Source organism: Melospiza melodia, chromosome 6 (assembly GCF_035770615.1).
Source record: "Melospiza melodia melodia isolate bMelMel2 chromosome 6, bMelMel2.pri, whole genome shotgun sequence".
Classification (NCBI taxonomy): Eukaryota; Metazoa; Chordata; class Aves; order Passeriformes; family Passerellidae; genus Melospiza; species Melospiza melodia.
Window position 1 is genome coordinate 70,330,166 of NC_086199.1, and position 27,384 is coordinate 70,357,549.

Consider the following 27,384-nt stretch of genomic DNA (forward strand, 5'->3'; position numbering starts at 1 on the left):
CCTGCTCTGATGGTAGAAAGGATGTTATCTAGAAGAGGAGATCTTCATTCATCACTTGGATGAGGGATCAGAGTGCACCCTCAGCAAAACTGGGAGGAGTAGAGGATGAACCAGAAGGTTATGCTGCTGTTCAGTGGGACTTTGATAGACTGGGAAATGGACCAGCAAATCTCATTAAGTTCAGTGAAGAGAGAGATGCTGAGTCCTACATCTGAGGGAGAGTGACCCCATGCACCAGGACAGGCTGTGGACTGTCTGGAAAGGAGCTGTGCAGTGAATGACCTGGGGGTTCTGTGGACAGCAACTTGAACATGGGCCAGCAAACGTGCCCTTCAGAAATGAAGGCCATCAGTGTACTGTGTTGAATTAGGAAGACATTGCCAGCAGACTGAGGGAGGTGATCCTTTTCTTCAGGCCTGCTAAGGCCACATTTGTACTACATAGTCCAGTTCTGGACCCCAGTGCAGGAAAGGCATGGGACATACTGGAGTAAGTGCAGTGAAGGGCCACAAAGACTGACTTGAGAAAATAGGTTGAGAGAGATTCAGCCTGGAACTCTTCAGCCTGGGGAAGAGAGGGCTTGTCAATATGTACAAATAACTGAGGGAATGGGCTTGGACTGCATCTTGTCAATATGTACAAATAACTGAGGGAATGGGCTTGGACTGCGTCTTGTCAATATGTATAAATAACTGAGGGAATGAAGAGAGACAGATGCCCAGGGATGCCCAGTGAAAGGACAAAGGCAATGGACACAAATTGAAATTCCATTTGAAGGAAACTTTTTCTTTCTGTGAGAGTGGTTAAATTCTGGAACAGTTTGCATGTGGACATTATGTGGTCTCTTATCTTTGGAGATATCCAAGTTTGACTGGAGAGATGTATGTGAACAAACCAGCAGTTAAGATCTCTTAATTGTTGTTGACTTTTCAGAGAAGGTGTTTGGATCTGGGGTCAATCCACTTCTGACTGTAGACAGTAAAATATGGAATGTGAGAATGGCAGTCGAAATCTATTTGCTTGGAGAGCTGATCTTTCCTGTCGTTGCTTTGTTCCCAGTGGTGATCCAAGCAGTGATACCATTGTGACTATTATTACAGCCCAGAGTGAAATAAGGTACTTTGGGACCAGTAATGTGTATCCCATTTGCATTTTGTGAAGTCTTGTTTTGGGCAATGTAGCAACTTTGCAAATGGCTTTGGGGAGCTGTGGGTGAACCCATAGAATATGAATTCCTGTCAGGATGCTACAGCTCTACAACCTTATGTAGGCAGGCAATATCAGGGAGTATGAAACTACTGTTATCTTTTTTATATAGTCTTAGTGACATCATTCCAGATGATGTTCAAGTCCACGTGTAGCTCTTTGTGTCTACATTTCAGAAGGACTTAGTATAGCTGAAGGAAAAATCAGCTGAGGAAAACTTCAGCTATAGAATGACATAAGATTTATGTATTTAGCTAATCAAAGAAGTAGTAGGTAGTTGTTACTTAAATGGTATAGATACAGCTGTGGGGGAAAGATGTCTGATAGAGCACCCTTTAATACAGTAGACAGAAGGCATAGAAAGATGCAGAACCTGATATCAATTTAGCTTGGAAGAAAAAGCGATACTTGAGCAATAGTGTTGGGAGTTTTTAATTTCTTGAAGTCCTGCCACGTAAAGTTCACCACTTGCCTTGAGGTAACTGATTGCTGAAACAGGTTTTTTTCCCAGTACATGAGGTGTTTAAACTAGCAAAATTATTGCCTAGTCTCAAAGGAAAATTTATGATCGTAGTACTGGTCTCAAAGTTCCTGGTGCATGTGCAGGAGTTTTCATAGGGTGTCTTTAGGGGTCCCTTTGCTGGAGAGGTTCTTCCAGCCATTTGCCTCGTGTCACAAGTGCTGCAGGACTGGAAGCAAGCGCTGCCTCTGAGAAAGTTTGTATAATGTGTTTTCTCATGCAAGCTGTCCCAGTAAGCCTTTCTTTGTATTGGTGGCTGTGAATCTAAAGCTGCCTTTGAGATTCAGACAGGCATTGGAGAGAAGTGATCATGTTCTTAAAAGTGAAGGGTGCAGGCTGATTCCTTTTGTGTGCATTGTTAAAGAGATGAATTTCTAGATATCATTATTTCAGAATGGGTAAGGCTTTGCAGAAGTGCTCATCTTTTGTGGGCGGTGAGGCCCCTTGGGGACCTGTCTCTTTGTGGGTGGTAAAACTCACTTAGCCATAAAAGTATTTTCCCAGAGCTTGCTGCCTCCTCTTAAAAGGGAAAAAAAAAAAAATTACCCATGTTCCAGAGCGCAGAGGGGAGGCAGGAACCCGTGCTGTGCAGAGGGGTAGGAATCCTCAGTGGCCTGCCATGTTTGGCTGTCATCTTCGAAGAGATTAGTCATGATTTTCACTAGTGTGTTTTATGGGGCATGGGGGACCCAATACCACAAAGCAAATCCTAAGACAGATTTGCTGTGCCCAGTATAGAATATTTTCATAGACATTTTTATAGCTACCTTGACATAAAGATGGTAGAAGTTTTGCTATGGCAACACAGTTGTGTGTTGAATAATGGATCTGGTAAGAATGCCGTGTGATGATCTCCTGGTCCCTTTTGCAGGTAGATAGGTTTGTACCATTGGGTGTTTTATTTGTAATTGGGCATTAAAGTCTCAATCTGTTATCACTTAATGCATAAAATCAAAGGTTGTGTTAGCTATTAGGTTCTACAGTAGTGGTTTTTCCTCCACATAGTATCATTACTCATCTGGTACTGTTGGTTTTATGCTCCTGATCTGCTGGCTTTCCTTGATTGTGGGGGAAGATGTATGGGAAGATCTTGGCAGGGTTAGTAACAACTTGCTTTCTCAGAGTTCCTTTTGACTTGTGGGTTTTTCTTACCTGGTATTTTACCTTAACATGAGCCATTATAAGTTGCCCCTTGTGTGGAACCTGGAGGAGTTTTAGAAATACCTGTAGCAAGGGCAGAGCCTAGGAAATAAATTTAGGCTTCAGACTTTCCCCAAAACATAAAGGCTGGATTTGTCAGTGCTTTTGGATTGTTAAAAATGTGGAAGGTGTTAAGTGTCTTGCTTGAGATGGGGAAGTTCTTGGAAAAAAAACAGAGCAGAGAAGCCAAATAGCATTTGTGCAGTAGCAAACACAGTCTCTAGTCAGGATAAGAGCACTAGGTGAGTTCATATTAGCTTTTTAACTCTTTGCCTCGGAACTCAAAAGTAAATGCAGACAGCAGGAGATTCTGTACACTAGAAAATATAAACAGGACCCAAAGGTGTAGCTCATATGTGTCCCTCCATGCCTTGTTTTTTTTTTTTTAAATGGATGCAACCATCACCTCTGGAATGTGGCTGAAGTGGGAATGGTCTCCAGTGTCTGCAGGAGCTCAGTGCTGGTTTTGAACTAAGCAAGAGATGCAATGTAGTGCTACTAAAGGAAGCTGTATTTTGCTTTCTTGAGCAGTAGGTTTGACACACTCTCCTGTTGAGCTCAGTGTGGGCTGTAATCCAGAAGCCCTGGCAGGCAGGAGCTGTTATGTTTCTGAGAGTTCAAAATCAGTGAGAACTGTGAGCCAGCCTCTGCAAATATAACAGCTCTGGACTCCGAGTTCCCCCATTGCCTGGCTTTTGCCTGACTTCTGAGTTCTACTCTTGCTGCTCTGGGAACCAGATTGACATCTCTTCCCCGTGCTTCAAGCACTGCCTGAAACAAGGTGCAATTTCAGCTGTATCAATGTGCTTCAACCCACCAGGTTTTGCAGCAATAGGTGGGAAGGAGTAGGTAGGTGTGGCTCATGGCCCTTTAGATAACTTCAGGGCCAGCAGCAGACTATGGAAGAAGTCATAGTGATGGTCATAATTTCTTGGTTGTCTCTTTCAGCATCTTTGGGGTTGGTTAGAATGGTAGTGGTAGGTAGAAGCCATCACAGAAGGCAAGGGAAGAGCAGTCAAATAATCAAAAATGTTAGTCCCTTTGCTAAGAAAGAGCCAATGAGAGTAGTTAGACTACTAGTACTGGGTTTTGACCAGCAAGGGGGTCACTAGAAGTAGAGCTGATTCAGTAGTAGTTGAGATGGAAGATATGCTGGAGTGGAAAAAGAAGAGTGACTGCCCAGAGTTTCATATACAGTTTGAGAGCTAGAGGTGATAAGGACATATGGGACAATGCATTTCCTCTTCTCATCTTAGACATCCAAACTGTGATCCAGAGAGTCATTGAGAAATTTAGAGATGCAAGAAATTGATGTATATTTATATTGTGAGAGGGAGAAGAAGAGCATACACATTTACTGACAAATGCCAAGGGATAGAAATTGATAGAAAAGAGGGAAAAATCATAGAGGCTGGTGGAGTGCTTAGAAGAACTGGGAACATGCTTGTGTCTGTTATGGGAAGAATTGCAGGAGGGGAAGGGAAGGTTGAAAAGGTAGAGGAAGTAATGTCACTTGGTAATTTTCTTACAAGCAGCTGAGATTCTGCGCAGAGACAAATGGAAGCTGGAGGAGGGGAGGGTTTGAGGAATGAGTCAAAGGTAGCTGGGATTGCAGGCGTGGGCTTCAGTTAAGCTGGAGAAACACTTTGTCTTCTTTCAAACAATTGTTCGTATTAGCATTCATGGTGTGGGCATGCATGCACCCATCCATGTGCTGTCTCCTGGTTGCTGCACACAGAGGCTGTTTGAGGATCTGTCTTTTGGTTCACCACAGACCAACCAAGCAAGATCTCAAAGCTTCTTCAAAGTGTCAGAGTAGAAAAGTGTAGTGGAGGGAATTGGTCTGGTGGCAGTTTTCATTGATGTTGTCTTGCAGGAGATGGAGGAATGGGTACTGGTATCACAGGTGGGTCAGGCTCGAAATCTGGTAGGGAGAGAAGGAGGCAAATACCCAGCATGTACATACACATTCCCACAACCCCATTATGAAGACATTGAAAAGGGTAAAGGAAATCCAAAAGTACTTTGCCAGAGTGGAAGGAAAAGAAGGCACAGGAGAAACAAGGCTGAGGGGAGACAAATAACTGACAGTGCTTATGGATTGGAAATCATAACAAGATGAAATAGAAGAGAAGATATTAAGTTGTGACGGAGAGGGACTCAGTAATAAAGTTTAGAGAAAAATCTCATGGGCCAAATGGAGTGAGCAGATTTACAAAGATTTTGAAAAGTAAGGTGAGAAAGCATTTTGCTGTGAGGGTGAGATCCTGGAACATTTCACCACAATTCCTTTTTAGTTTGTGGCCCCTGTCCTCCAGTAAAGCACGGCTTACTCCAAATCTTGATTGTGTATAATTGAAAATTTTACTGTAGACCAGTTGTCATTGCTGTATTTTCATCATATGAAATTTCCCTCCACTTTTGCTTCTAAATGCTGTGTGGAGTAGCTGTGGTGGTTATTTTGTACAGCAGCATCTTGGGGAGGTCTACTTAGGACCTTCTGGAAGCATTATGAGCTAATTCAAGATAGATTAACGTCAAGTCTGCCCTGAAAAAGAAATAAAACCCATTTAAGTATCCATTCACTGTGCAGTGCAAGACCTGCATGCTGAGTGTCTAAGTATTTCTGCTGCCTTAGGTTTTCTGGATGTGTCTTTGAGTTTGCCTTTTAACACTTCTTTAAAACAATGGAATACAGTGGTAGTCACCTTTAATCTTGGAGTCAGTTTTGTAATTGCAGTGGGTTGGACCTGTCTGTGATGAGCTGAGCTGGGGCACTGATTTTACAGAAGTCACTGCAAGGTTATGAGTTTGGCCAAACTTCTTGGTGGAGTCCTGACTTCTGGGAGCCCTTATGCTATGTCACTGTTCCAAATGTTGCATGGTTACTTCCACGTTGTTACACTTGTTCTGTCGAGTTGTGGACTATCATGCTGTGTCAGTCCTGCTCTGCATACTCTGGGATCTGGGTCACTCCTGAAGCCTGAGTCTCTGCACTGGCTTCAGACAGAGATCCCTGCGCACTTGCTGGGGTGCAGCAACCTGCTTTATGCATTAAAGCTAGTGGCAATAAGGAATGAGTCTTGTTTCCATTGCTGTCATCTACATCATGCCAAACCACCCTCAAAGTGGGTGTTCCATGAGAAAGTGTTCAGAACATTGTGATAGCAAAGTATTTTATTTGCTGTAGGTTTCTTTTACTTTGTTCTGTTTCAGTTGGAATAATGTGGTCTCCTTATTACATTCTTCCAGCCTGGGCTCTCTACTTTCCATCTCACCATGCTTTAAATTTAATCTATTTTAATCTGCCTTCACATGAGTTAAACTCCTATTACATTTTGTGTTTTCTCAGCTTGCTCATTTTCTGCTTTCTTTAGGTTGTGTGTCTGTTCACTGCTTTACCCAGCTAACAGCAAGTCTGTCTACTTACTTTGTTCCTTCCTGCCTTTTCTTCTTGCTCTTCAGATTGGTGATACTTTATGATGTGTCCTGCTCAGAGGATGTTATTCCTGTGAAAATCCACCACTGAGCATGTTTAGCTAGTGCTCTGTGTTGTGCAGATTCAGTCTGTGTCACTAAACTGACACAGCATTTTCATTACAAGTAGGGGTGCACAGGACTGGTGCTGTAGTACAGCAGTCCTGAAATATGTTTAAGGATAGGAATAACTTTTGCAAGTCTTCCATTCACTGGTAAGTACAAGCCTTTGTATACATTTTTGTGCTTGGCACTTGTATTAATACTATATACTGCTATTTCCACAATGAAAAGTGGCTCCAGTGTGGAAGCTTGTTGTTGTACTGATACACTGTTAAACCTGCAGAATTCAAACCCTTCCAGGGAACCTACTGCTTCTTGAATTAGTAAAACTTTGTATTTTTGCAATGCTATGGTTGATAAGGCATGCAGGTGCTCTACAAAGACATTGCTGAGGTTTTCTCTCAATTGCAGATGGGTGTTTTGGTATAAGACATGCACATTTCAAGTTGTGCTAAGCACACATTCCTGCAGTAAGAGCTGCAGAGGCGGTAGCAGGAATTTGGCTTGCTGATTTGTTTGGATTAATAGGTTTTCATGTAGTTAAAATTCACACTCACAATGGAAAAGGCTTTTCTGTAGAAAGCAGTTTGACTTGTTATTTTTGTGTCTATTCTACATCTGTCTGTTGGTGTAGCTATATTGGTTAGATAGGAGTGCTGTTACAACATTATTTGAGCCTCTTTGGAAGGGGAATTACTTAGTGTGACCTAAAACTGTGGCCACACTAACAAACTATGGAATTGATAGATAAAGTATAACCTGAGTGGAATATATGGGCTAGAGGTGGCTACGCTCTTGGCACACATGACAAGAAATTGCAAACCTCTCAATTATCTTAAATTATATACAATACTTTTGGCAACACTGGATCAGTCTGATACATATTAACATCTATGGTAGATGAGTGAACTGCAGTAGCCCTCATAGACGGTGCAATGTGGCAACTGTGGAGGGGCCAAGCATTAGCCTTGGATAGTAAGGATATTCTGGTTAGGTGGCATCAACCCTCTGAAGCAGCTTTTTGTTGCTATACTGGAATCCAAACACTGCTAAGCTAGAAAGGCAACTTCTTCAATGGCTATTGACAACAAAAATGTCTTAGTAGCATATTGATTCAGTTTCTCAGTGCCTCTGTTACTGGCTGAGACGCTGCTAATGGAAGGGGCAACTGTGTGGATGTGCCAGTGGGACCTTAAAAAGTTTTTCTTTGGTAAGAGAGCTGATGTTGGGATATAGACAGGCAAATGACCCTTAAAAGACAGAGCTTTTGCTTTTTTCTTTGACATATAGCAGCAGTATTTGAGGACTGCCCACCCTGAGTCAGGTCACACAATAAGTTTAGGTATGCTCTTGGACTGGGAGGACCATTTAGGCAGGAGAGGGTAAGTCTTGGAAGGCAAGTCCCTCTTTCTGGTATAGCTACTTGTGGAAGTTTGTCCTTGTGTTCTTCAGAAATGTGACAAAGTGAGATGGGAGCTCTGGAAACTGGAGTCTGGTGCCTGCTCACAGCTGCTTGGTGGAAGGATGCCCCCTTTGTCTGGTCTCTGCGAGACTCTCCATCTGCAGCAATTAGGATTAGCAGGCACATTTCATGCTCTGAAAAGTCAGAAAAGGAAAGAAGAAGGAGTTTTACAAAAGGAAATGCCTGCCAGGCACAGATTCCACTCTGGTTTTATGCAGAGAATAAACACAGATGTGAAGGTTAAAAAGCGGACTTCCAAAAGCATTTAATGACAGGCTTGGTAATGGTGCAAGGGACTTAGTGATGGGAGAGAGCAGAGGCATCACGAGTTGCAGAGTAAGCAGAGGGAGGAACCCCAGACACACAGACCACACATTAGCTACTGAGACCTTCATATTTCATATTGCCAGGGATTTCCTTGAATTCTGGCAGGAGAGCTACGGCATTTTGATTTGGAGAGTCATCTTCTATTTCTGAAAATTGACAAGGAAGCAGAGGTGTGAACATGCCTGCATGTGTGGGTTCAGAGGTGAAGGAAGTGAATACACATTTCTTTAGAGACTGCAGAGTTCAGCTCTCTTCTGCCTTTTCATCTATCAGCATGTCTTGGACTCATTCACTACTCTCCCCACCCTGCCCTTCATTAATTTGCAAAACCCTTTGTCCTTTGCAGAATCAGTTGCTTTGGAGCAGATTTCAAATGTATTATCTTACTGGTTTTTTAGTAGATTGATGTGGACCTCCAGATGCAGAAATGTCTGCAACCCAAATTATTGTTTATCCTCACACTGACAAGATAAAGACTGTCTTCATTTTCCCAGTATTTTCCAGTTAGTAGATTTCATTCCTGGGCAGTAGTTTCATGGTTCTACAGCTGATTTCTTAAGATTTCAGAGAATTTTGTAATAGAAATGATGAAGAAAGTGTAAATCCCTTTCTCCAACAATTTACTCATTGTTTTATGTTAGGGGTTCTTAAATGCATACAGACAAAACGCATAAAAGGCTGCAAGTATGCAGAAAAGGTCAAACCAAAACATTAGTTAAATGAAATGCAGATTGGAATATATTTTTAGTGCTTGAATCTTTTCCCTAAAAGGCTGTACTGAAGGAAACATGTTTTACTGCCTGAATCATATGGTAGTGTGAGGCATGCTTTTAACACATGCCGCTACCGCATGGAAATAAAGAAGGGATCTCAAAACAAGTTTAGCAGCTCCAGCAGTTTGCTGATAGGAAGACTCCAGCTTTGACTATCCTTCCCAGCAAGGGGCCTAAATGAAAAAAAAGAGAGCTTGTTTGACCAGCCACTTCTCAAACAGTTTGCAAATTGTTTCAGCCAAGTGTAATAGGTGTTTCTTTTATATTCATAATGTTTTCCTGCTAAACTCTTTCTATGTCGCAGCATCTCAATTTGCAAAAAGATTTCTTTTCACTTGTCTAGACCCATGACATTTATTTTTACTTGAGGGCTTCGTGGAGCACCTGTATCTCTACATGCCATTCCAGTACTGTATCCAGCATCAGAGTTCCAGGAGTTTCATGATGGTCCCTAAACAACTGGTGTTTTGCTCCTTTGAATGTGTATGCGTACCTGCCGTTACATGGTGTAAAGCAATAGTGTAGTGGAGCCTTCCCAAGGAACTTCCCATCCATCATAAATGACTAATGAGAACACAAATAGCTGAACCTAAAGAGGATTTTCTTATAAAGAAGAAAGTAGCATTTAACACCTTCATTTGAGTTGTACAGATGTAAGAGCATCACTAAGACTTAGAGCTCTCCTTGTTTTGCAAGTAGGATTTTTGGCTCTCCTGTGAGAGGTAGCAAGTGAATTGTACTTGCTACCCTGCGAGAATGAACTGTGGATAAGCTAAATAATTATGTATCACTAACAATATACAACTGTTACTTTCTGTTCACTTACTTTGTTTCTTGCCAAAATCAAGATCTCACTTGTCTCATTCATCCCTTCTCCTTTCTAGCACTAAGGTGATGTACTCTGGCCTGCCCATGATTCAGGTGGTATATCTCTCTGTTTTGTTGTGTTTTGGGGTTGGTTTTTTTTTGCCTTTTTTTTTTTTTTTTTTTTTCCTATGGCATAACAGATTATGAATCTTGCAGATTAAAGATAGTGTGCAGATACTGTTTAAATCCTGTCAGTCTTTTATTGTGGTAGTGCTGTACTTGGGGTGCTGATTGGTAGAGATGTGGGTCATAGAAGGAAGGAATTCCATATATTCCTCACGGTTTGTTTGGGGTGTTTTTCTGTTCAGCAGTGCATACCCGATATTGGATGGTTGGAGAAAGTTCTTGTCAGCTGGGAGACTTGGGCCACAATCTGTTGCTACCAGAAGCTGAGAGGTTTGATGTAGCTACAGCAAGGAAATGAAACTGCTTGTTCTTTATTGGTCACCCTGAGTAGGATGAGACCGTCCTAAACAGAGACATTTGCCTACTCCAATATGTTTACACAAAGGCTGTAATAAGAGAATTTATTTTTCACAGAGTATAGAATTTTCCTCATCCTCAATTCTGTGCAGATATTATTGGCTCAACTTTTGCCTTTTCAGGAAACTGTCCGTGCTGTTGCATGTCATATTTTCCAATTTTCATGTGTAGCAGGGTGACATGAGGTGGGGAATCTCTACAGTGAACAGCAACAGAGTGTGAATTCTCTAAAGGAGAAGAATTTCCAGCTTGCTTGATGAGATGCAAGCAATACAGATTAGAAGGGATGCATTTGAAAAGGATCTTAATGTCTTCTAGTTTCCGTGTGGGAAAACTGGACTCTACCATCAAAGACAAATGCTTGCTAGATACATTTCTCTATTAATTGTTAGATGATCAGACAAAGAAATAAAATACAGGAAGGTAAGATGTCAAGAAGCCATCATGGAGGTGGAAGCTTTTGGCCAGGCATCTGTTCTTTTATTATTTGTGCTTGTTGCAAATTAACTGATTTTCTTTTGAAGTCTAAAACTTGTGGCTGCAAAATTCCCTCCCCTATATGATGTTTGCATTGTTCTCAATGTAAGTGGACCCCTTGGGTAATTGACTGGCTCCTATTAAGATGGTCATCTTCACTTACCTACAGCTGAGCCCTGCTCCAATTCCCATAGCTTATACGTCTATGGAACTTGGCATGCTAAGCCTTGCCCCTTTTGAAAGGAAATTTTGCAGTGGGAATGAACATGAATGGGAAATTACATTTCTTCTTATTTTATACATCTGGAATAAAGAAAAAATAGTAGCCTTTTGAAGGTTCATCCTTCAGAGAGCATAGACCTCTTAGAGGCTTTCTCAGTTAATGTTGAATCTAAGATCCTTTCAGTGCTTAGCGTATGCTGAACTACTCTTAGTAGCATATTGTGCATCCATTCATGAAAATCATTTTGTCCATTTCCTATTTACAGCTTGCTTGTACATTGAAGAACAAGCAAAAGAAATGGTTGAAAATATCAGGTTGCTCTGCATAGTGTTTCTACAGCATTAGCCCAGTTTGAGATAGATAGCTCACCCACTTCAAAGGCTGTGCCTTTGAGGTAGCCTGGAACAGAGATTTACTGGGACTTGCCAAATTCACGTTCAGAATTTAATACATTTGCTGTCTTCAAATGTGGTCCCCCAAACTAGGCTGTCCCATAAAATACTTGAGGGATGGAAATGTATAAGAACATGTTGCATCTCCACTAGACTTTAGTAATCATTTTGCTGGAGTTCAAATTGTTTCAGAACTGATTGAGAAAATCTGGTGTATTCTTGCAGCAGAGTGTCTTATCCTTGGTTTGTCAAATTGATTTGTTCTGTGTTTTGGACTTCCTGGAGCCTGGATTGTAGTAAATCTAGAATAAGTAAAAGTAAAACCCATCAGTTCTGACAGATCCTTTCTACAAGTATAGATTAACCCAGTGTCAGCTACAGTTGCAAATGGTTTCATAAAGAGAAATTACTTTTCAAAGGTACTCATGCTTTGAGATTCGAGTACTAATCTAGGGGGAATTTTATACCAGGGACTAATCACTCCCTCAAACTGAGTCACAAATTAGCTAAGGGGTTTCTCCAGCTTCCTCAAGTTTATCTGTAAGCATTATAATAAATTTTTCTCTTATTACAAGGGGACCTGCCAGACTCTAACAAATTAAGGCTAAAGGATTTAGCCTAGAAAAAAAATTGAATTCTGGTTTCTGTTAAATACATGGAAAAGAAATTCCCATACCATGTAGATGTTTCATGTTCGAAAACGTGTACCCCAAAGCCTGTGTAGCTCTAGAGTATTAGTTGTTCTTCTGAAAGTTTGATAGTAGTAGTCTGAAGTTAGCCTACTTTTCACTGAGGGAGTGCTGGAGTGCCAAGGGAACTGGTTTTGCACCCCTCTTTTCCCTTTCAGTCTGAACTCAGACATTGGCTTGCATGGCTTGATTCATAAATGAGCAATAGTTGACTGGCAAAGGTTCATTTCTCCATATGCCAAGATATGTTGGATCCTCTGAGGAGGTTGAGACTGATGGATAAATATCTGTCACGTGTAGGTGGCCTATAAGAAAAGATTTGAGGATTTTTTTATTAAAGTCTTTGTTAATACTTTCTTCCCCCCCAGCTCTTTAAACTCTTTTGTCATGTGCTGAGTGGGGGTGGATGGAGTTCAGGGTGGTGGAGGGAAAATGGGGGGCTGCTGAAAGCATTTATCTTCATTTCTGCCATCATCCAGTGTTTATTACGCAGTGATAGACAGACGCAGGAAAGCTGCCAATCAAACCTACATTCACTGCATTTCAATTGGTCCTTGCTTTGGATTTCAGCATTTTGAAATCTAGATCATCTCTGCAGAAGAAGGTTGTTCTGTTCGTGAGGATGACAAGCCCAAGACCCTTGGGTACCACTGCAGTCATTTGTGATCCCATCAAACAGTGGAAGACCCAGGAATCAGGACTGTCAGGAGCTTGGTGAGAACAGCTCCTTGTAAGAGCTGATCTGTTGCTGCCCGAATTTAAGAAGATACACTGTGTTGTTTGCCTCTAGGTTACATATATTTGACAAGCAACAGCACCTTCTCCTCTCATCCAGACTGAAACCCTGACTGGGCAAAGCCAGCTGAGAATGAATTCTCATGCTGCACGGTGAACAAAAGCTCTCTAGTGAGGATTTTAACTTTTCTCAGTCTTCCAGGTGTGGTCTAAAATGTTTCCCATAAGCCAAAGAAGACAACACAGGTTAGGATGGCATATTTCTGTGCTACAGGGTATTTTCCTCCCTTAATTCATTGTCTGAAATGTTTACATGCTTTTAATAATTTTTACTGTAGCACAGTGCATGCATGCACGTGGGAGGCATCTGGCAGGACTTGTAATACAAATGTTATTACACTTTGTTATATGTATATAGGTATAATTTAATAATTGCACTCCTCAATTACTTAATTAGTATAAGTGGAGATAATTACTTAATAAAAGATGTAGATCATGGGTTTCTGATTAATGTTAGTTACACAGGTTTGAAGCCTTCAAGAAATGGACAAAGTTTTTCTGAACATGGCCTTTCACACTAAGAACTGTGTTTGCCTGTGTCCTAATCTTATTGATAAAGGTATCTGTTACCTGAAGCATTAGCATTACTCGATAGCTTGTGCTGGCTCTGAAATCTGTGTGGGGCTGTCCTGTATATGGGGCAGTACTGCTTTTTCCATTGTTAATTTTTCTGCATATGATGTGACTGTCTTTGGAGGTGAAGAGGGTGAAAGGTTCAAATGTACATCATAACTTGAAGGCTAGTTATGGTGTTTATTTAAACCTTGCATCCTCCTCACCTTACAGGGAAAGGGATGCAAAGATGAGAAATTTTACAGAAAAAAGATCAAATCTGCTTGCCAGCTGCTTTTTATGGTACTTTTAGCAGTAGGTGTAGCAATTGTATGAGCCAGATGAATTTACTGTTTGTAGAGCAGTTAGTGATTTTGCTAAGCTTCTCTGATGTAGAGGGAGGGCATGATTGTTCTCCTAAGGTAAGTTCTCCATTTTATATATTGCTTGTTACACCTATGAAGGTTGTTCTCATTGCAAAACAGATGATGTAACTTTGTAACAATCATCCCTAATAAGATCAATATTGTGGAATTATGTGCCCTCTGTAGAACTTCTGTTGCCTGTCTTCACAGTGTGTTTTCCCTGCCTGACTCAGTCCTATAAGGCAGCTGCTACCTTGCTTGTGATGTGAGTTACTGTTTCCCTGCAGGAAGTCCCACTGCTTCACATTTGCAGGGCACCTGTTTTTCTCTTCCCTTCCTGAGGGCTGAAGGCAAGACAGTAGAAGAGCTGCTTTTGTGTACCAAATCCAGGCTTGCAGTGAGAAGACTTTTAAAGATGAAGCAACATAAAATTTAATTGTCCTACTTCTGGTTGCCAAGTATAATTTCATTAATTCATTGAACATGCTTTCTCCAGTGCGTATCTTCTCTTCAGAGGAGTCCTTTGTTTTGAGGGATATAGAAAACAAGGCCTTGGGCATATGTTACAGCAATGGAAATGTTTTTAATTTTGCTCTCCAAGTGACCCATGCATGTCTGACAGAGGCAGGTACAGAGATGGAGCAGATGTACAATGGAGGTTGGTTGATTGCTGGAGGCCTGACAGAGTTGAGTGCACAGGGTAAAGCTGTCTGCTCAGAAGTCTTCTTCTTTGTATATTTCTGAGCTTTCCCTAGAAGCAAAAATCAGGACTCAAACGGCTTTCTTGGTGTATTTGTTTATCAGCACCAGTTTAGAATTTGCTTACTTACTTTGCCCTGCCCGCCTTGTTCTTTGCTTTGCTGAGAAAGCAAAAAACCTGTTGGTGTGTTTGTGTGTTCAGGCATTTTGGGTTTCTTTCTTTTCTTTTTTTTCCTTTCCCTTCTTCCTTCCCTTCCCCTCTCATGCCTGAGTGATCTTTTGGGATTTTATAAGAAAAATAACTATCCAGCCATCCTGCTCTCTCCATCTTCCTCCACACCAGTTTAACTTAGTAGCAGTTAACAGGCTCTTAACTCTGCACAGGTGTCTGACAGAGTTGTCTAAACGATGTCTCTTCTATTACTGCTGCTGTGGCAGCAGTGTCCTGAGCCAACCCTTCTAGGAGAGTGAAGGCACTGACTTTGCTGTGTACTTCCCACTGGAGTGGGGAGATGCTGAAATCCAGACTGTGTAGGCACTGGAGGCTTTGCCTTTAGTCAGTTGTGCTTGGCAGTGATCCCGCTTTGCTCTCCCTTACCAAAATCTATGACGCTGAATTTCTCTGGTTGCCAGGATGTGTGTGTAGGACATGGGCTGCCTGTCCATGAAGGCCTTAGAGACTGCAAATAGCATGACATTTTTGACTGTAGTACTACCATGGATTAGCTGTCTCTTGTCTCCGTTTGTCTCCCTGGGAATCCCATTTGATGTGTCTCAGCTTTTTCAAATGTGTGCTGACTTGAGAGTAACCAACGGCTGTTCCTTTGTGCTGGGAAATATAGGTTCTTTATGATAGTTTCTGAAGAATAATGCTTAGCCTTCTGATTTTAGGCTGCTGACCAAACCCTGGGCAGTTAGGAAGGGTCATGGTGTCAGAGCAGCCCTTGCCTGCTGTAGGCTGGACCACACAAAGAAGCAAAGGGCCAGCTCCTAGGTTTTCCAGGCCCATATGTTGTTACAACCCTTACTATGTGACAAATACTGTAAGCAGCCTCTATCTTCTGAGTGAAGTTTACAGTAGGAGCAGTGATTATGTCCACAAATCTGTGAATTTCCCAGGGCAGTGCTTTTCCTCCGTTTGTATTCTGATATGCCTTCATAGCTGTACTGGACAGTTTTGGGTCTCTGAAAATGCAGCTTCACTGTTGATAAGTAGAATGCATTTGCACCAAATGAATTGATTAGGATTTTGCCTTGTGTTCCTGGGCAACTCTTATCTCTTATCAACTTTATTTTCTTTCAGAAATGTGTTGCAGGGAGATGCTTTCCTGTTAATTTCCTGTTCTCTGTGGCTTATTGAGGATGTGCTGCCATTTCTGTAAATAAGGTTACTTTAAGAATCTAGATTTTTGAGTATTGGACTTTGAAAGGTTTTCTATGGTTTTGTCTCCCCAGCTTTTTTTTTTTTCCCTGGTTATTCTTGTAGAGGTTAAATTGCTAATTATTTCCCCCTTTTCTGTAGGTGCTGTGATTGGGGATGGACAGTCAGCTGTGGCCAGCAACATTGCCAACACCACCTACCGGCTGCAGTGGTGGGACTTCACTAAGTTTGATCTGCCTGAAATCAGCAATGGTAAGTTGGAAAAGACACCAGTGCCTTATTTTAAGTCTATGCTAACCAGAGCTAGGGTAAGCTCTAGGATCTTTCAAAGGCAGCTGTATGTTGCAGGTCTTGTTTGTCGTGTTGCTTTGGGAACTGTAAAATGCTTAGTCCTTTGAGGAAGTTGACTCAAAGATTGTAGAGCTGTTCCACTCCATCTGCCTTGAGAATTCTTGCAATCAGCAAATCCATGTGCAAACAGGGCTTGTTTTTTTGAGCCTTTTCACAGGCATGTACCATTCTCTTAGAATTCTGTATTCAATGTCTTCATTCTCTTACTAACAAGTTCCTAGAGAAATATTGTCTTTATAACTTTAAATTAGAACCTGTGCATGAACTGTGTGTGATTAAGTTACTCACATCAGTGTGTGTTAAAGTGCTGCAATACATTTTGGGAATCAGGACCCTAGTCTGTTGCTTACCAGAGTGTTACAAGCCCAGGGAGCTAGATGTACCTTCTAGTCATTTGCAAAAGCAGTGATTAGTCCTGTTTCTCAGGTAAAAGCTATTTTTGAATCAGCAGTATTTGAGCAATATCTGAGCAATATTGCTGATTTAATTTATTTTCTCATTCATTTTGTGAAAATTAGACCACAGTTTCATATGTGTTCTATGGCATAAGCTAGCTCTCACATTGGAAAAGACTTCCTTATGCAGGCACAAGCATGTTTGATACTTGTGGTCAGCTGATCAAAGAATGACATTTTCAGGGCTAAAACTAACTTGACTAGAAAGGCTATTTTTAACCCAGAATGCGATCCTGATATAGCTTGTTGCACAGCTGCAGAAATGTTTGTGGCAGCCTGGGATGAAGATAAGAGGTGGATATTCATGAATGTTCCTTTGTGCAAGTGATTTTTAGCTTAGGCTATCTCTGTGCATATATGCAACTCACTGCTTGATTTCTCAGCAAAAGCAGACTGGGTTCTACTTTAAGGGATTGACTTTTTTAGGGAGAAAAGGGATTGATTTTGTTTTCAGAAAGACTTCTGCTTTTGCAGGTAGTCTCTAAAATTAATTGAGAAGAGCTCTCAGTCCCAGATCTGTGTGTTCTGCATTTCCAGAAATTGCATATTTGACAATAGATGTCTCTGTGGCTTAGTGTCCTGCTGCTTAAAGAACCCACAAAAGGAGAATGTATGGTGGCACTGCAGTAGGAGAGATGCAGAGAATCAAAATCACAGAATCAAAGAATAGTTTTGGCTGGAATGGAATTTTAAACATTGTCTCATTCACCTCCCCTTCTGTGAACAGAAACATCTTTCAATAGATCAGATTGTTGAAAGCTTCACCCAGTCTGGCTGTCATGGTTTAGCCCCATGCAGCCACTTCCTCCCTTCCTTCCTGCCCCCTCAGGATAGGAAGGGCAAGCAAAAAAAGGTAAAACTCGAGGGTTGAAATAAAACCAGTGTATAATTGAAATAAAGTTAATAATAACAATAGCAATACTAGTAATGAAAAGAGGGGGTGAGGAAGGGTGAGAGGAGACAGAGGGGAAGTGAGGCAAGGAATAAAACCCAAGGAAAACAAATGGTGCACAACTCACCACCCACTGACCAGTACCCATCCCATTCCCAAAGAACGATTGGCCCCTTGTGGCAGACCCCCAATTTGTAGGTTGGGTGTGATGTTCTGTGGTGTGGAAGATCCCTTTGAGCAGTGTGGATCACCCGTCCGGACCATATTCCCTCCTGGTTTCTTGTAAGGGTCGCTGCTCAAGGCAAAGTTTTGCCACATGGTGGCAATATTTTTGGAGGTCCTGCCAGACTCTGGAAGAGAATAAAGATGAAGTCAGAGGGGAAAGCAACTTAAATTCGTAGGGACTTCTCTGCGAGGTGTAGAGTGATTGAAAAGTGCTTCAGCTGCTCATAGCCTATTTTTTTGCCTCATCTGGCTGCTGAGGAGAAGGCTGTTAATTAAAAAGAAACAACAACAACAAAAAAACCAACATAAGATGTTTGTTTATAATTTATAACATTCCATAGAAATTAGGAACCATCTGCTGCTCAATACATCAGTGTTTCAATCTTCTCCCTTTCACCTACCAGGATGCTTTTATTCTGAAAAAGCTTCCAATTAGCTGGAAAGTGGGTATGGTTTCTGTCGTCATTGTGTCCTTCTTGTGGGCCACATTCCAGCTACAAGTCCATCCCCAGCCCTTCCGACTCACCGTGCTGTGCTTCATTGTTTTTGGCTTGTCCATTTTGTCTTATGACCATTTGGAAATGTTCATTTTTACTCTTCTTTTATATGCTGAGTGCAATCCTGGCATTTCCAGTCTGTTAACCTTATCTCCTTCTGCCAGGGTGTAGTAGGGATGTATGAAGATGTAGCAGCTGTGTTTATACTAAGCCAGGTATTTGCCAAGCTTGCCTAGGCACAGAACAAAGGCAAGCTGCAAGTTTGCCAAGGTGCACGGCTTAGAGATAGGAGAGCATGGTGCTGAGAACATCAGTGTTGTGTGTTCAATCCCCATATGGGCCATTCACTTCAGAGTTGGGCTTGATGATCCTTGTGGGTCCCTTCCAACTCAGAATATTTGGGATTCTCATATTCTGAAATGTGGAGCAGTGAATTGGATGAGTTTTTTGTGATTCTTCATGATATTGAAAATAAAATATTTTCTCAGTAAGGTATGTGACTTCAGTAGCTCCTCTTTTTCTTCCCATTGTTTCCTGTAATTCAGAGGTGGTCCTGTGAGATAATCTGCTTACACAGAGAGGTCTATTGTACCTCCTGGGACTGGCTTAAGCCACAACTGCTTTGGAGTTCAGGCAGATGAAATGATGCAGCTGAAGTTTGGGACTGCCTGCCAGCTCCTCTCTCCATCAAAGCAATGACTCTGTGGGCAACCTCCATCTCTGAGCAGCTCTTCTTCCTGTAACAATTAAACAAAGAAAAGATAGTTGGAAGTAGGATGTTTTCCACTGAAGCGGATGCATCTGAGTAGGTGACAGCAGTGAGATTAGCGCAGTGCTGTGATCTCAGTGTCTGGGCCCCAGCACCCTTGGAAGCCTTGGGCTCAGGATGTGCCTCTGCAGCAGCAACCTCCCTGAGGCTCAGTCCAGCAAGAGCACACAGAAGCAGATCCTGGCAGTCCTGGAAACGTGGCTGTGCAGGGACCTGTGGGATTTTAGTATCAGCCCTGTCTTTCTCTGTTAATTGCAAAATGCAAAAAGATTGCTTCAGATTTCTTCTCTCCTTTTGCCAGTTTTGCTTTTAATAGCTCTGAAATAAACATGACCCGGTCTTATATTGAAATTGTCAGTCATATCAGCATTGGGGTGGAGAATTTATTTGACAGCAGAGACACTGCTATTTCTGCATTTATTTAATATTCTTCTAGTGAGTGTTGCATATCCTTAAAATTCCTGCAACTAAGTATTGAAAATAGTGTAGAATATAGACTTTTCATAATATAGTTGAAGGCTTTCTCTCTTGTTTATATTTTAATGTAGTTTCTCTCATGCTACTCACTGCTGATAATTTCAATTTCTGGTGTTGAACCAGTCTCGTTTAGGAATCTGGAGTGAGTTTATCCTGTTCTAACACTGCTTGGGTCTTGAGGAAGCTGATTTGATCAATAGTTACTGATCCACAGTGGAATGCAGGGTAGCTTAGTAGAAGAAAAAAGAAATATTAAACAAATTTTTAAATAGGAGCAGCTGTTAGGAGAGTTGGGAGCTATCTCTGAGAGTGGCTAGGAGTGGATGATAGTCCAGCAGTTTTCCTTTGGCAAACAGTGGTACTGCTGCTGGCATTCCAGGCCTTCCCCAGCTTCAAGCATAATTAATGTCCAAGTTGGCACAACAGCTTGATTAATTTGTTCTCTGATGTTTCTTTTGATCTGTTTTGTCAGTTCTGTGGTTGCATTAACAACAAAAGAAAACAGGAGATGAAAGGGCAGTCTTCTTGCAGTAGTTTTCCAAAAATAGCAATAGTTTTCCCCCTAAAATCTTCCTTATTGGCTTCATCATCATAGATCAGGCTGCAAGCTCAAAGAAATCAGATAACCTCTGGGTTTATCGAATGCATGGGTATGTTTATCTTTCTCATCTCTTGAGAACCTTGTAAATGCTGTCCTTAAAATGAAACCTTGCTGAGATTTCCACCTGTCATATTTAGACTTTTTCTGCTTGCACAGTAGGCTCTCTTGCTTCCAGATGTAGGTGCTACTTGAATCCTCATCCTTCGTAAACGAGGGCAAAGCAAAGAATAATAACGCCAGTGTGAATCAGGTGATGAAAGACTGAAATAAATAGCACTCTTTCCTGTTAAGCACAATTTGCATCTGTAATGTTTTATGTTCCCAGCACACATCAAGGTGGAAGGACAGTTCTCTTTTGGCAGGAGGGCTCAAGTATTATGTTTTGCTAAGAGACATTCAATATATGCAACAAACTTTAAAAACAGGATGATATCCATTCATGTTGGTCTTCATTGTGGACTGCTCACCAAAAACCTCTTTGCTGTGCTGGAAAAGGAGCAGGTGTGTGGGGAAAATCCTTTAGATAGAAAATGAGTGAACATGTGCTGTGTGATCAACTCTGGGTGACTGCTGATCCAAACCCAACATTGTTGTAAAAGACATACAGTAAATCCTAGATGAGGAAGAGAATTAGAAACCTGGAAATGAAAGGAATGGCCATGGAACTGTGAGGATATATACAAAACATGGCAATATCTCCAAATCAGTAAATGGTACAGAATATAAACATTTCTTAACTTGCAAAAATTAAAGTGTGGAATTTTATCTTAGGAATATCCAAGTTTGCATTGGATTAAAAAACTAAAACAAACTTCAAAAGCTGAGAAGAACGTGGATTCTCTAGACCATGATTTTTCAGTAGTTACAGAGAAATCAGTATCTTTCCTCTCTATAACTTCCTGTACCTCTTTGAAAGCAGGAGTTCATTAGTACAGAATGGTCCCTGGGCTAAATAGGTCCTGTTTAGGATCTGTCCCTGGACTTGCTGGAACAAATCCACAGGAGGGGCATGAGGATGATCAGAGGGCTGCTGAACCTCTACTGTGAAGACAGGCTGAGAGAGCTGGTTTTGTTTAACCTGGAGAAGAGAAGGCAGCCTTTTGGTACTTAAATGGATATTAGGAAAAAAAGTGGAGAGAGACTTTTTGATTGAGCAGATAATGTCAGGACAAGGGAGAATGATCTTTACTAAAAGAGGGAATAGTTAGGTTGGGTATTAGGAGAAAATTCTTTGCTTGGAGGGTGGTGAGATACTGAAAGAAGTTGCCCAGAGAAGTGGTGGATGCCCCATCCCTGGAAATGTTCAAGGCAATGTGTGATGGGACCCTGAGCAGCTTGATGTCATCAAAGGTGTCCCTGCTCATAGCAGGAGGGTTGAAATGATGTGATTTTAAAGGTCCCTTCCAACTCAAACTATCCTATGATTAAATGACACCCATACCTGTGCTCTGAGGAAGCAAGTCTATGTCCTTGTGACTTCTAATATTGAGCATCAAATGACAGTAATTAAGAATATTGAGAAGCCTTGGCTATCTCATGGAAAATGCAGCCAGACCCCAGAGATGCAGGACAAAATTTTGTATCTTGCAGAATAGGAATAAGAACAGTTCTTAGACCCCCAGAAATGGACTGGACTATCAAAGTTTTTTTGCAGGGTTGGTGGTGGGAATGTTTCATAGATGTATCTTTAGCAAATGCTGTGCATGTATGTGTGCTATGTTTTTTTGCTCTGTTTGTTGTCTTTTTGCTTGGCTTTCTTTTAAGTAAAGTCTTGTGGCTGTGAGAGTCCCAATACTTACTTTTTAGTATGTTCCTATCCCCCCATTTTTTTCTCTCAATTTTTTACAACACTGCTGATTAGAGTACCACTACAAAGGAATTGATGAGAAAGGACCCCTTATCCAAGGAGAGTAGCTCACTGTTGCCTTAGAGAATCACATACTGTAGTTCCTAAAATTCTGTCTTATAATTGGTTAAATTCTTTGATCCTTTAATGTCTATTGAAAAGACTGTTCTAGAATCTTGCTATTTTTGTTGAAACCTTTTAATCTCCAAACTCAGTGGGTTTTTTTACCCATTTACCTGAGTAGTGATCAGTTTTCAACATTATTTGTAGAAAACGGATGTTTTTCTGGCACTTACTTTCTGTAGTTTTTGAAAATACAGTACACAATTGTATTTCCTCCCCTCCCTTTATTTGGGAGGGGTGGTGTTGGTGTTCTGTGTTTGTTTGAACATAAAATGAATGTTTCATTTTCCCCAGTCGTCTTTGCTGGACATGTTATCAGTTAGGGTTTAATCGCTCTTGAACGTGGCTGGCCCAAACTGTGCCCAGGGGTCCTATGTGTGGTCTCAGCACAAAGCTGTGTACCAGCACTGATATTTCTTCTGGAATTGTGCTCCCTAGTGCAGTTCAGGATTGCTATCACTTTCACTCTTACACTGGGTAATGGCTCAGTTTTTGCTACGATAACCAAAGTTAATTCTCTCATGTTTTCAAGTTCCTGGCTGAAGCAGAAGTATATAAATGTCAACACAACCTAGAGTTCCACTGTCAACACAACCTAGAGCTCCTAGAGTATAAATAGGACTGGTTTTGGAATGAGTCACTCAGCAGGAATCCTCCCAGTTTGACTGGGATTGCAATGGTACAAGCTGTTGTCATGTATCCTTTAGCTGGTTCGCAGCACGTACTGCAGTTCTTGTGTTGAGTTGATGCCCATCTTCTCTCGCGGTGACATAATGAGTATTTAAATAAAGCCTAGATTCTTTTTAAAAGGATGCATTTTAATTCTATCCATTTCTTTTAATTAAGCAGTATAGTCTTTAATCTTTAAATTCTCTTGTTTTTCCCTTCAACTATCTTCAGACTAAGCACTCAGGAATTTTGTCATCTTTTGAACCACCTGTTCTTTAAGGGCCATGTATATTTCATGTACTGGTATTGCAGCCTTGATAGTGACTACAATTATTTACCTTTTTCTGTTCAGCACCTTTCTGTTTATACTAGGCTGAAAATTACTGTTTTTAGCAGCTTCAAGACTGAAAAATTGGTGGAATAAATTTAGGGTACAGGTGTAGGTGGTTTAGTACAGAATGTAATTACATAGTCCACTTTTAATCCTCATCTTCTTTTTCATCAGAGTTTCCTAAATGGAGCAGTAGATAGAAGTTGATACTCAGCCACAGGGGAAAGAAGTTCCCAGGAGAAAGGTCTTTGAGACCAGAAGAATTAAAGATGAGGTTCAGTGAATGCTTTAAATCAGCAATGCTGCATGAAGGGCAGTCCTGTCTGCTTCCCTCTCATGAGTACTTTTTGTGCTGCTGCAAGGAGCTATGCAGCCATGGGGTGTACTGGGTTGGGAAAGTGTTCTGGTTAAAAAATGACCTAGACTGCAATCAGTAATTTCTCATAGCAGTTCCCTGATGCAGATTTCTTCTATGCAGGTGTTGGAAACAAGGGGTAGGATTTGTCGAAGTATTGAGTTACAGCCTTAATTTTATTTACAAGTTTGGGCTTTCAGAAATATGCACAAAGCATTCTTGTACTGTTAGTACAAGAATGGTACTGTTGGTGCCATCGGTACTATTCCTTGCTAAACTAATAAGGAATCTTGACTAAGAAATGCCTTCATAAACTTGCTTGCAATTGTAGCTGAACATATTAAGGCCTCTTCTGGGCTAAGCATGGTCTGTCTGATGTTTTTTTTTCATCTGAAGATCATTTCTGGACTGTAGAAATCAACAGTGTTCTACATGGTGCTGTAGCTTCAAACATGTGAGACAGGATGTTCCATCTTCTACCATGCAAACTTTCTATATTGCAAACGTGGGCCTTATTTCTATTATTTTTTAATATCTCTATACTCTTGAGTTTGAAAATACTAGAACCTGAAATTTCCCTATCCCAAAAATAGTATATGTAGGTTCAGCTTCAAACCTCCTGAAAAATTGAACTGCAGTTAGGTTAGGCTGGTAGAGCAGACATCACTCCAGCCATGTCTTAACAAGGTGCCACTGAACTGTTGGTGTAGATGGTACTTGGAGGCTTGGAACCTCATTGTACTAGAGCTTGTAGTCTTCATATGTGAGATATGAAGGGGAAAACACTTGGATGAGGTCACCCAGCAACTTACCAGCAGGGATTAAAATAAAATATTGTTTTGTGGATTGCTGCTCACTAATCTGCTGTACAGTTACTTCACTGATATGCATGAGTGTCTCAGATACTGGAATAATTAAATGGAGGACTGGCTGGAGGAGTCTCTGCCCTTTCTCACTGACTTTATCCAAGATGAGTATGGAAGTCAGCAGTAAGAAATGAATGTCTGTATCTGCAGGGAGGAGTTTTTCACTCATCTCCTGTTTATTGGAGATGAGAAGAGTGGGAAATAGGCGCTCTGCGAGAGAAGGGGAAATGAATTAAGATATACTGTTTCTAATGAGAATGCTGCTGGAGTTTGTCAGTGTCATGATTTGAGACTTGTTTAAACTGTGCTGTCCTTTGCAAAGGATGCTGTTATGCTTAACAAAGGGCAGTGTTTGATAAAGTGCAATTGGTATTATTTCTTGGCTGAATGCTTCAGGAGGTGAATAAATTTAATTTCCTGGGCTCGTTGCAGTGTCTTATCTCCGTTTTGGAGCAAGTTATACATTAATCAGGGTTTTAACATTTCATAAACTTCTGGAGGAAGCTAAATGTCTTGAGTGCCTTTTGTGTGTACTGTCCATTGTCCAACATTAAGTTTACATCTTACTGTAGTCTGTTCAACTTTAGTACTGTAATCATTATTCATTTCTTTCTTTGCAGCCTCTGTGAATGTGCTTGTCCAAAACTGCAAGATTTACAACGATGCTAGCTGTGATATCTCTGCTGACGGGCAGCTGCTGGCAGCCTTCATTCCCAGCAGTCAGAGAGGCTTCCCTGATGAAGGAATACTGGCTGTATATTCTCTGGCACCCCACAACTTGGGCGAGATGCTATACACAAAGCGATTTGGTAAGCATACAGCTAGAAGTCAGGGTGGGAGGGGGTGTGACAACCTCAGAACTTCAGCCATCAGTAAGAAATGCAATAGATTGAGCATCAGTAATTGTAGCAGCAGGAAACATTTGATTGGCTGTCTAACCAGACACGGACACAGTACTGCTGGGGAGAGGCTTGTGATATGGTCTGGACTAGTACAGTGCTGGTATGGGGGAGCTGCTGAAGAATAGTTTTTAATTCCTTAAAGGACTTCATTGTCTTACAACAATGAAGTCCTAACACCTACAACAAGGAAATGTCTTATAAAATTCGTAACTTGTGCAGGTCTCCCTATTCTCTACCCCTTGTAAGAATGAGATTAATATGGCATACATTATGTGAGGATGAAACAAGGGGCAGGATGTTAACCCATGAGAGAAATAACCCCTCTTCTCTTCATAGGACCTAATGCCATTTCTGTGAGCCTGTCTCCAATGGGCAGATATGTTATGGTGGGACTGGCTTCCCGACGTATCCTGTTGCACCCCACTACAGAACACATGGTTGCTCAAGTTTTCAGGCTGCAACAGCCCCATGGTGGAGAAACCTCTATGAGGGTGAGTATATGTGTATCCTGCTTGTGTGTGTTTGGCTCCAGCCTAGTAGTTAGTTGTTGGGTTCTTACAACAGAGACAGAACGCTCCAGAAGCACTGAATAATAAACACACAAAGGAATTTATTGCAGACGTATGCAAACGTGGCAGGAGAATGTAAATACAACAGAACTGTGAAACTTTCCTCTTGTTTCAAATATGGTGATGAACAAATACATTCTGTGTTGTAATACATTCCTAGAGCTAGACATCATTCAGAGGACCTAGTAGGTCTTTTGTACCTTTTCAGGTAATATGCATCTTGCTTGTGGTACTACAGTTGATTTTGCTGAGGCAGCATATCAGCTGAGGCTTCAGGATCATTTTCTATCATTCCTAAAAGCAACTGACCTCTGGGACAGCAGCCATCAACAGTTTCAGGAAGGGTAGGGGCCAAGCTTCATATCCTACGTGCAAACTGAAGTTGACCATGCTTTTCCCAAACAGGCTTTGCCAGCTATTTATAAGTTAGTTCTTAATGCATATATAAGGATATTTGGCAATGGAATTATCTTTATGTTCTGCTTTGTCTGGCAGCTGAACTGTGATCCACTTTGACTCATTTAGTACCTGAGGGAAAACCTTCATCTTTTCACTAAATGCCAGAGTTGAGAACATATGTGTCTTGCTTTCTTGATAAGTGAAACACAACAGCTGTTCAGTGATAGTTCTAGGTAATAAAAGCCGTGTCTAGTTCATAATGCACAAAGAGAATTACAGAGTCAGAACTAAGTAATTTCTAAAGCTGAAATTTGGGTTGGATTCAAGTTCTAGACCATGTATTCAGGTGACTTGTTTTAGGAGATGAAAAACAAATCTTCAGAATTTTCACTTTGAGGGATAACTTTACTATTGTGGAACTCATTCCATGAGAAATCTTTTTTCCTGTTGTTTTCTTTTCTAATTTTTTTTTTATTTTTTTCTTAAAGGCCTCTCTAATTATTATTACTTTTGGCCATACACTGTTTTCTCAGTGTACAAGGGTTGCAGTGAGGCATTTGTCTAGTGACCTGACATGGGACAGACTTGTTGCTGGGTGAAATTCCTTGATTCACCTGATCTGAAACTCTTGTTTGTTGTCATGATCTGCTCCATATTATAAGGCAAGGGAAGATAAATGATGAAAGTATCCTTTGGTGCACCAGTCAGCACTTTTTCAGACGTGGTTCTGAGCTACCATTCTGGTACAAGCCTCTCAAAGTAAGAGACAGAAATTAAAATGTGTTTAAGAAAAAAAGTACAATTTGGTTTACAGGTAAAGTTGGTAAAAGCTGCATGGATATAAGATCACAAAGTACATGGAATCGCTATCCTGTAAGATCATTTGAAAATTCTAGTTTGCCCTAGTACTGTTTCTTTTTCATCTATTTTAAGATCCTAGTGAAATGCATATTTTTTTCTGCCAGAAACTGGAGTAGCCCTTCCTGCAGTCTTTTTACCATATCATAAGTTAAGACAGGGAAGTCCTATTAGCAAAAATCACATCTTCCTCTCATCTCTCCTTTACATTTTCTCTAAGCTCCAGTTGCTATGGCTTCTAGCCCTTG

The 27,384-nt window shown here is 41.1% G+C and overlaps 1 protein-coding gene across 2 annotated transcripts in view; it reads left to right on the plus strand.

Moving 5' to 3' along the window:
* Positions 1-27,384, plus strand: part of AMBRA1 (autophagy and beclin 1 regulator 1) — a 126,103-nt gene that overhangs the window by 58,556 nt on the left and 40,163 nt on the right. For both annotated transcript variants that reach the window (XM_063158984.1, XM_063158985.1), the window contains 3 exons: positions 16,093-16,203; positions 25,029-25,217; positions 25,647-25,801. In XM_063158984.1, coding sequence (XP_063015054.1) covers positions 16,093-16,203; positions 25,029-25,217; positions 25,647-25,801 — 455 coding nt within the window. The remainder of the gene's footprint in view (positions 1-16,092; positions 16,204-25,028; positions 25,218-25,646; positions 25,802-27,384) is intronic.